Here is a 13,220-nt window from a genome sequence, read left to right on the forward strand (position 1 = left end):
TCAGCCATCAGGGAAATTCAAATCAAAACCACACTAAGATACCACGTTACGCCAGTCAGAATGGCAAAAATTGACAAGGCAAGAAACAACAATTGTTGGAGAGGATGTGGAGAAAGGGGATCCCTCCTACATTGTTGGTGGGAATGCAGCTGTGCCAGCCACTCTGGAAAACAGTGTGGAGGTCCCTTAAAAGTTAAAAAATTGAGCTACCCTATGATCCAGCCATTGCACTACTGTATTTACCCCAAAGACATACAGTATGTAGTGAAGAGAGGGCCATATGCACCCCAATGTTCATAGCAGCTTGTCCATTCAATAGCTAAATCGTGGAAGCGGTCGAGATGCCCCTTCACAGATGAATGATTAAGAAGTTGTGGTCCATATATACAATGAATATTACTCAGCTATCAAAAAAATGATTTTCAACATTTGCTGCACCATGGACGGCACTGGAGGAGATAATGCTAAGTGAAATAAGTACAAGCATGAGAAACGACAATTATCATATGGTTTCTCTCTATCTATTGGAAATAAGAACTAGGTGAAGATGGTAGATAGAAAGGATAAAGAAAGGGGGGGTAATCTAGAAGGGGGAATGAAGCATGAGAGATTCTTGGACTCTGAGAAACAAACTTAGGGCTTCAGAGGAAAGGGATGGGGGAATGGGATAGGCTTGGTGTGATGTGGAGGGTAAGGAGGCACGATTGCATGGTGCATGGTAAAGTATATGCAATCAATGTGAAATTATGAACTTACATCGGAAACCAGGGATGTACTGCATGGTGACTAACATAATAAAAAACCATTAAAAAAATAAAATAAAATATTACATCTTCATCTTACAAAATAAAACCAAACATCATGGAAATAAAAAAAAATAAAAATAAAAAAGAAGGATCTTGGTAATGTATCCCCTGGACAATTTCTTCCCTGAGCCCTGGTCTCTCTCTGGAAGATGCCATTTTGGAAATAGACATACTCTCTTTGGTCATTAAATTCTGCCCTAAAGTACCTAAAAGTCAGTCAGTCTAAGATGTGTAACTGAGCGCTAAAATATCAATTTGGGCTCTAATAGTTATGTCTGCAGTGTAAGCTAGTGCCTGGCTTGAGCTAATGAATTCCTAGTTGCCACTGAGATGCCTGAGTGGCATGGTCCTTGAATACCAAGCCTTTCAGTATCAGTCAGGACAACCCGTGCCGGCACCATAAAAAGGAAGGCCCAATAGCTGGTACTCCAAAGATAACCCAAGACAACAGAATGAACTTCTGTTCTTCCTGATACTCTTGTAACCACTGAGATCCAATGACCAAAGAGACACTCCTTCTCGGACAAGGAAGAGGAAGGACCCAGTTTCCTGGGTACCCACAGGCTGTCAGAATAAGTCCACACCCCACCTCTTTTCTTTCATCATTGTGTATCAAACCTGAATAGTGAGAAACTACTACACCTCTCCCCTTTCTGGCAAGGATCCTCTTCCCCACAGTGCTTTATTCATCCCCGTAAGTCTGTTTCTCTATTTAAAAGCTCTCGTAAATGTAGAGGAAAAATAATCCAGTTCTACCTGTGAAAACTGAAATTCAGTTCTTAGAGCACAAAGCAGGCATTATTATCCCTATTTCATTGATGAAGAACCTGGAACTGAATGAATTATTTTAACTAATTTGAGGAGCCTTGATTTTTCTCAAAGTATACAAAATTAGTTGATCAACTATTATTATAAATTTACATAAAATACAGAGACATTAACTTTTTCTTCAAAGTCTTGCAAAGACTCAAAGTTCTAAGAATAAATACAAAACTGTTCAAATCAGAGATCAATAGAAATATACTCTATGTTATGTAAGATATAGAGTCTATGAGAATTTATGAGCAAACTAAATTTCAGTGTGCCGAGGCTAAGAAATCAAGTAACTTGCCCATGGTTACACAACTAGTCCACAATACAATCAGGATTCAAACCCAGCACTGTCTGTCTCGACAGCTATGCTCCTGGTAAGCTACCAGAAAGCAGACGGGAAATGATCAACTTTGAGAAATGAGGAGGAGGAATATTAGATAAATGTAGGTGTGACTCATGCAAATTATAAAAAAATTAATAACTAAATACAATATGGTACTCTGGATTGAATCCTGGATTGGAAAGAGGACATTAATGAAAACACTGGTGAAATCCAAATAAAATCTGGGATTTGGTTAATAGTAATTCCAAAAAAAAAAAAAGTCGATTAGAACATACTTCTAGAAAAAATGTCATAATGCTAAGGAGTCTAACTGCTGAAACTTCAGCTTTCAAATATAAGGTAACAGACTTGGAAATCAAGCAGATAAACCTAAAACCAGAAGAGATAACATACTTTGCCCTGGCTTCCTCCCATTTTTGTTTCTTCTCATCAATAGATTTCTTCATAACTTGGTACCATTTTCTGAAGTCAAACCATGGCTTATCTGAAAGAAATGAAATCCATGATTAGTAACCAAATAAGTCACATTATAACCATATACATTATTCATTGGAGTCTTCATTCATTGGTACAACTAAACATTATGGAGTCAACATTGTGGGAATTATGGAGTCACTGTCTCCATACTTCTTTTTTTTTTAATTTTTTTTTAAAGATTTTATTTATTTATTCGACAGAGATAGAAACAGCCAGCGAGAGAGGGAACACAAGCAGGGGGAGTGGGAGAGGAAGAAGCAGGCTCATAGCGTAAGAGCCTGATGTGGGGCTCGATCCCACAACGCCGGGATCACGCCCTGAGCTGAAGGCAGACGCTTAACCGCTGTGCCACTCAGGAGCCCCACTGTCTCCATACTTTAACACGACTCCTAGCAATCCGTCACTGAGTTCCTATCTGTATTGTGGCCCTTTTTTGAGACAGAGGGAGCATCAGAAGAGACATTAGAAGACACCTTGTTCAACCTTTCCCACTGTGTAGAGGCTGACATAAAGCAATGTGTAGAAAGAAGTATTTTGGATATATTCTGGAAAGAACTCACAAATTGATTTCTACCATTAAATCCAGGCTCTTAAAACTAATGAACATGTATGTGAAATCTTGGGGGAGGGGGGAGTCAAACTCTTAGAAACAGTAGTTTCTACTCTAACAGAGTAGAAAAGTAGTTCCCAGGGGCTGAGAGGGAAGAGACAGGGAGAGGCTGGTAAAAGCGTACAAAGTTAAGGTCTGAGAATCTCACGTAAAACATGGTAACTGTAGTTGATCACACTGTATTATATCAAGGAAGTTTGCTAAGCGAATAGGACTTAACTGTTCACACACACACACACACACACGATTAAAATATGAGGTGATAAATGTATAACCAGATGAGAGAATCCTTTCACAGTGTACACATATATCAAATGATCGCAATATGCACTTTAAATATCTTACATTTTTATGTGTCAATTATAAAGCTGATTTAAAAAAAAAAAACAATGAGCATAAATCTGATTTAAAAAAAAAAAACCAATGAACATAAATCCTAATGAAGGACCTAAGAAACTGGAATTGAATTTAAGATCTCATATACCTACCCAACTTCACTGAATTGTTCTTAGGCCAGACACTACGTCAGGCACTAAAGATCCATTAAAAAATAAAAAAAGAAAGAAAGATATGGTTCCTCCCTCTAGAAGCTCACAATCTACCTTATCAATCTATCATTTATGTTGTGCTTTTATTCTATGTCACCTATTCTTAGCACTTTATAGACACTAGCAATGTAACGGGACAGACACACGTAGTCCACCAGGTCTAATTCGCGTGCTAAATCCCTAACAGATGTTTGGATAGGAGCGGCTGTGGCAGGAGTGATTCGTTCTGATTTGGGAAGTGGCAGGGTCGGGAATGGGTATGAAGAGAAGGTAGAATCTTGAAGAATAAAGGCAGATTTGTCAGGGATTGAGGGAGTTGGGGGGTAAGAAGGAAAACATTTCAGGTAGAAGAACCAGCGTGAGCAAAGGCTGAGGCATCACAACAGGTGGTACAGTCACGGAACTGCCAGGGCGTTCACACTCCAGCACGGCTAGGGAGGAGAAGCCGGGAATAACAAAGCAGGCTGTCTTTACACATCAGAGGAAATCACTGAAGTTTAGCAGCCCAGATGCAGAATTAGATAATTATATGAAGAAATAATTCTGGTATAAGGCACGATTTGTACACAAGTGTTTGTATATGTGTACTTGTATATTTTTCAAAGTCTTCCTTACATTTATTGCATCTTTTAATCCATTACTTACAATCACGTTAAATTTGAATGATAAAAAATTAAGTACCTTCTTTGTTCTTTTCATTATATTTCTCAGCAATATTAGACAAAGTCCTGGAAAAACCAAAAAGCAAGTCCATTTATTTGGAAGTCACTTATTTGAAGACAGCTAAATTTTGAATTCTTCTGAAAGTATAGAACAGTACTTGAAACCGATGCTAGCTTTTAATGGAGAAGCAATCACTATACACGCTGCCATTGTTTATTGGCATTTGGGAGAAGTGATGCTTCAAGTTTCATTTACCTTCCAAAATAATCTTTGAAGTCACATAGAGCCTGAAGCCTAAAGGCATACAGATAAACTGCTACAAGATTCTTTAGGATTTGTGTATGACGATTTAAAGTCGGGAAGCAGTGACGCAATGAGAACATGTGTACCTACTTAGGAATACAACATGAGACAAACAACTTACTAAGGTAGAATTAACTCTCTGACAACTAGCTGAGTCAAAATTCATGTAAGAAGTAATTGCTGCTACTAGTCAGTGTTCTACAACTGAGAGGCTCTATTTGCTCTTGAGATAATATAAGGATTCCTTTACTCCAAATAATTAGGTAAAAACAGTATAATTTTTTCCTCATAAAACTGACATACACTTACCATTCTAAATTGTCATCCAATAAAAAGAGCAGTTTCAATACTACTACAATGACAGCGACAGCTTGTACATCATATTTAACAGTTTTTGCCATTTTAGCTATGGGATCGAACGTCAGAAAATCCACTTCTCCTATTCCAGTCATTTTTACCACTTGGCAGGTTAAATCATTCATTTCATCTGTTGAAGTAAAAAACAGCAAAATGTGAATTAAATTCTCTGCCTCACTAGACCATACTAATGTGTACCTCTCTAAGATAAGCTTTATCATCTTAAAACATGGTACGATGCTAGAACTGAGACACTCATTTTATGAATAAAATTAACCAAAAATGGTATCTGTATAGAAACACTAATGGTAGAATCCTGGCAAGGCCTCTCTTTTCCTATTTGGATTTCCTAAAATATCTGCTATGTATAGGACACATTCTGGTATCTAAACACTGTGTTTCTACAGCAATTTGCACTTGCTGGAAACAAAATCCCCGCGAGACCAAAAGCGAGACCAAAAGACCTTCTCTAGGAACGTACACTAACTTGCTGGCTGGCACCCTGGCTAGCACACTAGAGGCTTCGTGTATATTAAATCTGATGTACTGCTTTCCCAAAGAAATTATATGGTCGGCTTAGCCTCCATCTATTATTCAAGGCTGAATAATGGGGCACTTGGAACCAGAAAGCCTAGCTAGGGCCTATATATTTAGGTTTCCAATCATTAGCTTTGTGACTCTGTGTTAGTCACTTAACCTCAGTTTCTTCACTTGTAAAACGGGTTGTGGGAGGATCAACTGAGATTAAATTAGATAAGTGAATATACTCTGAAAACTCTAAATTACTAAGCAAATTTCTTTACCCACTAATCTAAGTACCCAAGATGTACAATATTCTATTTTAATTAATTTTAAGTGAACAGCTAGTATTTATAAAAGCATAATAAATTGTACTGAATTAAGCGGCATTTCCTACATGCATTCAGTCGCCATGTCCGATGGACTCTATTCCCCTTCTCCATCCAACAGCAAGCACAGAACCAGATGCTTGCCATGAGCCAGCCTGTGTCAGTTCCATTTTGGGAATCCCTTGTGTTCCTTCTATTACCTACTATTACATTTGTGTGTGTGTGTGTGTGTGTGTGTGTGTGTGTGTGTGTATTACTACATATTTATATTTATTTTTACCATTGGAATTACACTATACATACACAGTTCTGTATATTGCTTTCTGCATTAACATATGCATTTTCCTCCCCTATTAAAAATATATCCAATCGCATTTTTTATATTGCTTAAGCAACAGGCTAACCACACCATGTTTGTATTTTCTCTTACGAATGTAAGTCCTGAATTTCTCACATTACTCGTTTTGCAAGAAATTCAGGAATGGGTTCCATTGGCAGATTCCATTGCCTGCATCTTGGTATATTGTGAAGGTCTAGGGAGGCTGTCTTCACATTCTGTCTTTCATTGCCTTAAAGAGTTCACTGTGATCCTACAAATGGTGAAACGCTGCCTTTTTTTCAGAAGGGGGGGCATCCAGCTCATTAACACATATTGAAACCTTTGTTACTTTAATTGCACTTAGCAAACTTACTGTAAAAACCAAGCATATCCCTCACATCAAAACAGAATTCTTTATTTCTGAACAATGTCCTTTTAACCTTTTTAAATAGTCTGGAATATTTTAAGAAAGGATTCTGAAATTAAGCTTCATGTTATGATGGCCCCTGTCAGGTGGCTCTAATTGTCTGTGATTTGAGAGGAATTCTATACTTTGTTCATTGTAATTTTACAATTCTATAAAAGCTCCCTCACCACATATACCACACTTACCAGGAAGATTGACTTCCATCAAGTATTTCATACACAAGATGTTTGGATGAAGATACGAGTCTTCAGTTATATCTGGAAAACGTGGCAAATCTAAGAATTTGGCAATTTCGATCACTTTTTTATAGATATCCTCATAGGTAGGCCAAGACTGAAATAAAAAATAATCAAGGTAGCAACTTGAGCAACATAAATTATTTTAAAAAACATTTTCTGATTTTAAAAGTAATATGCATTTACTGAATGCAATTTGGAATGTGGAGAAAAGCATTAAGGAGAAAACACACATAAATCCCTAATATCCCAACTTAGCAGTTTAAAACAGTAGTAACGCTAAATTAAAAAGCCACTAAAATTCCATTGGCTCATAAAACTCCTCCTGGCCTTCCCCACGATAGAGTGAAATCATTACTTCTTGCCAGTCACAGAAGAACCGGGGGGAAGGGACAAAGCTGTGACCCAACCTGGAGTTCAGAGCCTTCACGACTGCTCCATGGCACGACTGCCCTCTCACACTTCCTCACCTCACCCTTTCATTCACCTGCAAGTTCATGGCTAACAAATTTAGTTCCCTGTTTCACAATATTCACAAGCTTCCATGTGAGAGCTAACACCAGGATTTAAGTCTAATAGTTAAAAATACACAATTCAACTTCATATTCTCCCATATAATCACATATAAAATTTTATAGAATCCAGGAAAATCTATGAGCTACTATTAATAAATTTATTCTGTTCACTTTAAGATCATCCCTTTAGTTTATCTGGTATGCTATTTTCATTTTTGCAATTTATAAACATCCTTGAAATTAACACTGCATATAATTTTTCCTCATTTCCTCATCCATTCACATAAAAATATTAAATTTGGAGTCTACGTTATGCAAAGTACTTTGGGAAATGTAAAGATGAATTAAACAATGCCTTCAAGGAGTTTATAACCTAGAAAGGGAGATAAAATATGTGAAAATATAATATAAAATAGAAAGTTATCAAGTACCTCAAGTAAGATTTTTTTTTTATAAGGCTTATGGAATTTCGGAAAAACCAATATTTCTCATACAACAGGACCCTATTAAAATTGGGCCTGAAGACAGACATTTTGGCCACCTGTTTGGCCGTATTAAGTTGAGCATGTGTACATTCTGTGGCAAAGCAATTCTACCCTAGCTACCTATCCTCAACAGAAATGTGTATGATGTCCATGGAAAGACATATACTAGAATATTCTCAACAACACTATTTGCAAAAGCCCCAAGCTGGAAACTACCCCAATGCCATTACGAAAAGTAAATTTTGATATAGTCTCATAATGAAACACTTTATGGCAAGGAAATAAATGCTCTGCCTGCAACGACATGAATGAATCTTCCAAACATCACTTTAAAAGGAAGAAGCCAGATGCAAAAGAGAATGATTCCAGGTATATAAAGTACAAAGCCCAGCAACTCAGCACCAAGCCTCCAAGCTTCTACAGAGTGAGCACTGACTACTCAGGAGTGGGGGAAGTGATGACGCAGTGAGTACCAGGGCGGAGCTTCAGGGCTAGTAATGTTTCCCGCTAGGGACTGGTTCCAGTTGGAAAATTCATCAAGCTATGTACATTTGTGATATGTTCACTTTTCTGTATGTCGAGTGTACCTCAAAAAGTGGCAAGAAGGATAATACCAGTTAAGTAAACCATTTCGTGTAACAGAAATACTTCATACATCACTTTGTAGGAGAAATAACCTAACTGGCATATTCAGAGTTGGAAACACCCTTAGGAAGTTTGTGGTCCAACTTTACAAAATCCCTAGCAGGCAGATGTCTGGCCCTTCTTACAAATCTCCAGGGACAGGAACTCAATACCTTCCCCAGATGTAGTCTGTCCTATTTGTAATGGGTTTAAGTCATTAGGAAGTTCTGTATTCTAAGTAAAAATTTTCCCAATTCTGAGCTAATAGTCAATTAAGATCCCCCCGGTTGCTTGTGAAAGCATTGCTGTTAAATCATGTCTTGCCCATCTTCTAGGTGTGTGAGTGTGTTTGGGAGCCAACTAAAGGAATGACCATTTCTCTGTTAAATTTTACTTTGGTAAATTCAGCTCAGGTGCAATTGTAAAGCACAAGGAAATGCTTCATTAATGGTACGGGGATATGCTTATAGAAGATAACCATACTGTTAATTTCTAGAAATTATAACTGTGCTTGATTTTACTTTGCCTGAAGCTACAATCTCGTTTGTATTATATTTACTCTGAGTTTTATTACCAAAAAAAGGCCTTTGGTTTATGCTGTATTATTAACATATGATTAACCTGTAGCTGAAGACTACAACGTAAATTTCTGTCGATCCAAAGTAGCAGTGTTGCCTTTTAAGTTTTTTAAAATGTTGAGATAGAGTGATTCTACTTGTACACTAAAGTACTACAAATTGCCTTCTAATCTGTGAATTTAAAAGTGAAAAAAGGAAAATATAAATTCTCAGTGGCCTTTGGGAGGAAGTGGTCTTTTCTTTTTTACAAGGTTAATTCATTTAGAATGCTGGGATGGAGTGCTAAGCAAACAGGCTTCATTTTGCACAAGATTTGAAGCATCTCTTCAAGTTAAGATAATCTTAACATTACTGACAAGATTTATGGCAACTCTAATCCTTTCAAATAATGCAGGTAGGAGATGTAATTAAGCACTTTTATCTGCAAACAAAATAAATACCAGAGCAGTGAATATTTCCCTTAGAAAAATAATCATCTCAAAAAAACCCAATTTAATTTATGATAAATTCATGACTAGTGATTGTAAGGTCCTTAATGAAAAGGAGTCTGATAAACTACAAAGATTTAATATATTTTCAAATGTCCACACTAAAAGCTGGTATGTCAAACTACATATTTGGTGACAAATAGGCTACCATTCTATCACGTATGAACTGAGGATAAAATAATTAATTATCAATAATGCAAGCCTATAGATTTATATTATAGTTTACAACAGATTCTAGATTCACCTAGTCTCAAGTCAGTATGGCAGACTTCACTTTTAAAATTTTCATTTATTTTTAAACAGACTTTTCCTTTTTGAATAACACTGAAACCCCCTTTTTAAAAGGTGACTACAGGGTTTTCAAGATCATTCTACTTATTTTTTACCCATCTTCTATAACTGTTATACATATAAGTTGTTTCCAATTTTTATACTACTATAAATAATTCCAAGAGACTGTATTCTAGCAACACTTAAATTTGATTATAAAAATACATGATCATTACAGAAAATTTACAAAATATAAAATACTATAATAAAGACAATAAAAATTGCTCATAACTTACAGCATGTTGGAGGACTTTTCCCTTAGCCCTTTGGGGCATATCCACATTTATAACATTGGGATTTCAATTCAACAGCCTCCTTGACACCTCCACTGGAATATCTTTCCACTATGTCAAACGTACATGTTCCAAACTGAGTTTTTCATCCCCCATACCCCTGAATTTTATCCCTCCATCAGGGCTCCTCATCCCGTCACAAAAACCATTTAGGAACCATCCTTGGCGGCTCCATTTCCTTGCACACCACGTGCACACAGACTGTCTACCTCAAAGCTGGGTCTGGAATGCTGCTATTTCTCATCACGTCTACAACTACTATCTTCGTCTAAGCCTCCATCACCCCAGACTGGACTGCCAACCAAACAGTATCCCCATATCTGCTTTTGCCGCTTTAAAGCTAGCACCAAGAGTGATATTTCAAAATGCAAATCTGATATGTCACTCCTCTACTAAAATCTAATAGTTTACCTTGCTCTTAGGCTAAGCTCCCATCTGTCCGAGAACCGCTGTGCAAACTGAACTGGATGCACACGGCTTGGTCTCCTGCACTTTCACCTAACATTATATTTTGTGAGTATTTTCTAACATCATGAGATCGCCTTTGAAAACATCATTTTGAGTGACTGGAAAATATTCCCCTCTATGAACCCATCGCTTCCTTATTATCGGACATCTATGTTTGATACACATTACATGCATACATACTAAGCAGCTATTAAAAAGCATATTCATAGGCTGTTCTATGACTTAGGAAAATATTCATAGTACAATTCTGAGTTTAAAAAATCAAGGGAGAAATTTGTATATAGTCTTCAAGCCTAATTTTGCAAATATGTTTATGTACATTAGACAATCAAAAGTACTGAATGTTAAATGTTAATGGCATTCATAAGAAATTGGATTGTGGGTGATTTTTACTTCCTTCTCTATACATTTCATTGTTTTCTACATTTCTTTTAATCACTCTGAATATATTTCTTTCATAAGAAAAAATAAGTATTCAAAAACGTATTACAGTGATCTAAAAAATTACACATAGAATTACCATATGATACAGCAACTGTGCTTCTGTGTAGGTGCCCAAAAGAACTGAAAGAAGGGACTCTAACAGGTATTTGTACACTAATGTTCATAGCGGCATTATTCACTACAGCCAAAGGTAAAAACAACCCAAATGTCCATGGATGAATAAACAAAATGTAGTATATACATACAATGGGATATTTAGCCTTAAAAAGAAATTTTCATTTCTGACACATGCTACAACACGGATAAACCTTAAAGACATTATCCTGTGTGAGATAAGTCTGACATAAAAAGACAAATACTGTATTATTTCACTTGGACGGGGTACTAGAATAGGTTCACAGAGACAGGAAATAGAATGGCAGACCTTAGGGGCTGGGGCGTTAGGAGTCAGGGCGCAGTGGGGAGCTGGGGTTTCTTGGGGACAGTTTCAGTTTGTGAAGATGAAAAAGGTCTGGAGAGGGATGGTGGTGGTGGTGTTTGCACAACATTGTGAATGTACTTAATTCCACTGAACTGCGTACTTACAAATGGTTTAAATGCTAAGTTTTATGTTATGTATATTTTGCCACAATTCTTAAGAAGTATAAAAGAGCAACCTAAATAACATCTAAAGGGAAAAAATCAACAACATATAGAGAGGTCATAATTAGAAGTAATAAAAAAGATGAAGATTATAAAAAATCAATATATAAAATCTACTACAAACATTCGACATCTATTACTACATGCTAATATCCACCTTTATCCTCTGTAAAATACCTTAACAAAAGAACCCTACATAGGGGAGATGGAGTTTATGAAATTATAATTTATTAGATATGTGACACTAAAGTATGGGTCTGCCTTTCCCAGAAGACAAAATATACTGAGCAAAAAGAAAATATAATATCTGCAGACTCTCTTGCTCCAGGTCTCTTTATACGGAAATGACTACTTAATGGTTCTAGCACAGTACCAAAAGGGATTGTCTTCCTAGTACCTCAAATGAGGGAAGAGTCAGAACTGAACGTGACCACTGCATGCCATTCCTATCCCAAAGGACATCATCAAAAGGCCAGAATGCTACCCTCTGCCCCCAACAACACTTGTTCCCCAATTGTCCCTACAGGGCTTGGCTATGGACTAACCTCCCTATGCATCTATCTGCTCCTGTCCCAACTAAGACAGGCCAGTTTGCAGGGCAGCAGAGCACGTAACCTCGGGCAGGAGACTGGGAGCACGTTACACACAGCACTGCTGTACAGAGTAAGACCACAGCGGAACATTTTTGGTTCCTGTCCCGTTGTCCTCAGCCCACAGAGGGGAATCAGGCTCTAATTCTGACAGGATTCTGAAACATGGATAACTACGACATAATAATTATAGTAAACATTTATAGTATAGTCTTACTTTGACTTGGAAAAACGCATTCCTTAGAACACACCCAAGGAAAGGGTCTCACAGAAGCTGCTGGTATTCGTACTGTATTTTCATCTGGTGTGTGGAATCTCTGGTGTATTCAAGTGGAATAAGAGGACTACCAGAATCCTGTTTAAAACTTTGCAGGTGTCAGGGCGCCTGGGTAGCGCAGTCGTTAAGCGTCTGCCTTCGGCTCAGGGCATGATCCCGGCGTTCCGGGATCGAGTCCCACATCGGGGTCCTCGGCTAGGAGCCTGCTTCTTCCTCTCCCACTCCCCCTGCTTGTGTTCCCTCTCTCGCTGGCTGTCTCTCTGTCCCATAAATAAATAAAAAATCTTAAAAAAAAAAACCAAAAACTTTGCAGGTGTCATAAAGTATAATGACATTTTGTTTGATACTGGCTCTTTGGTTATCTGACTAGTCTAATTCTACCTGGAGTCTTTTGTGCAACAAGATGGAATAATAACAAAAGAAAGAAAGAGGCAGAGAGATACAGCTAGTCTGTACTGCCCAAAGCACCACCTTTATCAGAATCATTGCAGGACAGCTGTTAAAAATGCATATTCCTAGATCCCACTCCAGACTTAATGAACCAATCCCTGAAGAATCTGTGCTTTAAACAAGCTCTCCAGGATATTCTTATGCACGCACCCAAAAAATAATTTAAAAAAAAAGCAGTGGCTTCCCATCCTCATTTTTCCTGCAGTCTAGAAGACAGCCTCCGATGGCTTAACTCAAAGCTTGAAGAGGGAAGTGTGCCCACAACTCCCAGTGATGGTTAGGATAC

General features: G+C 37.5%; 1 protein-coding gene across 5 annotated transcripts in view; it reads right to left on the reverse strand.

Moving 5' to 3' along the window:
• The window catches only part of TAF1B (TATA-box binding protein associated factor, RNA polymerase I subunit B), a 67,999-nt gene that overhangs the window by 9,616 nt on the left and 45,163 nt on the right, over nt 1-13,220 (reverse strand). For all 5 annotated transcript variants that reach the window (XM_040622813.1, XM_040622812.1, XM_008702762.2 and 2 more), the window contains 4 exons: nt 6,700-6,847; nt 4,873-5,050; nt 4,279-4,325; nt 2,356-2,446 (listed from right to left, as the gene is read on the reverse strand). In XM_040622813.1, coding sequence (XP_040478747.1) covers nt 2,356-2,446; nt 4,279-4,325; nt 4,873-5,050; nt 6,700-6,847 — 464 coding nt within the window. The remainder of the gene's footprint in view (nt 1-2,355; nt 2,447-4,278; nt 4,326-4,872; nt 5,051-6,699; nt 6,848-13,220) is intronic.

The sequence above is a fragment of the Ursus maritimus genome, unplaced genomic scaffold (genome assembly GCF_017311325.1).
Source record: "Ursus maritimus isolate PB19 unplaced genomic scaffold, ASM1731132v1 scaffold_6, whole genome shotgun sequence".
In the NCBI taxonomy this organism is placed as follows: domain Eukaryota; kingdom Metazoa; phylum Chordata; class Mammalia; order Carnivora; family Ursidae; genus Ursus; species Ursus maritimus.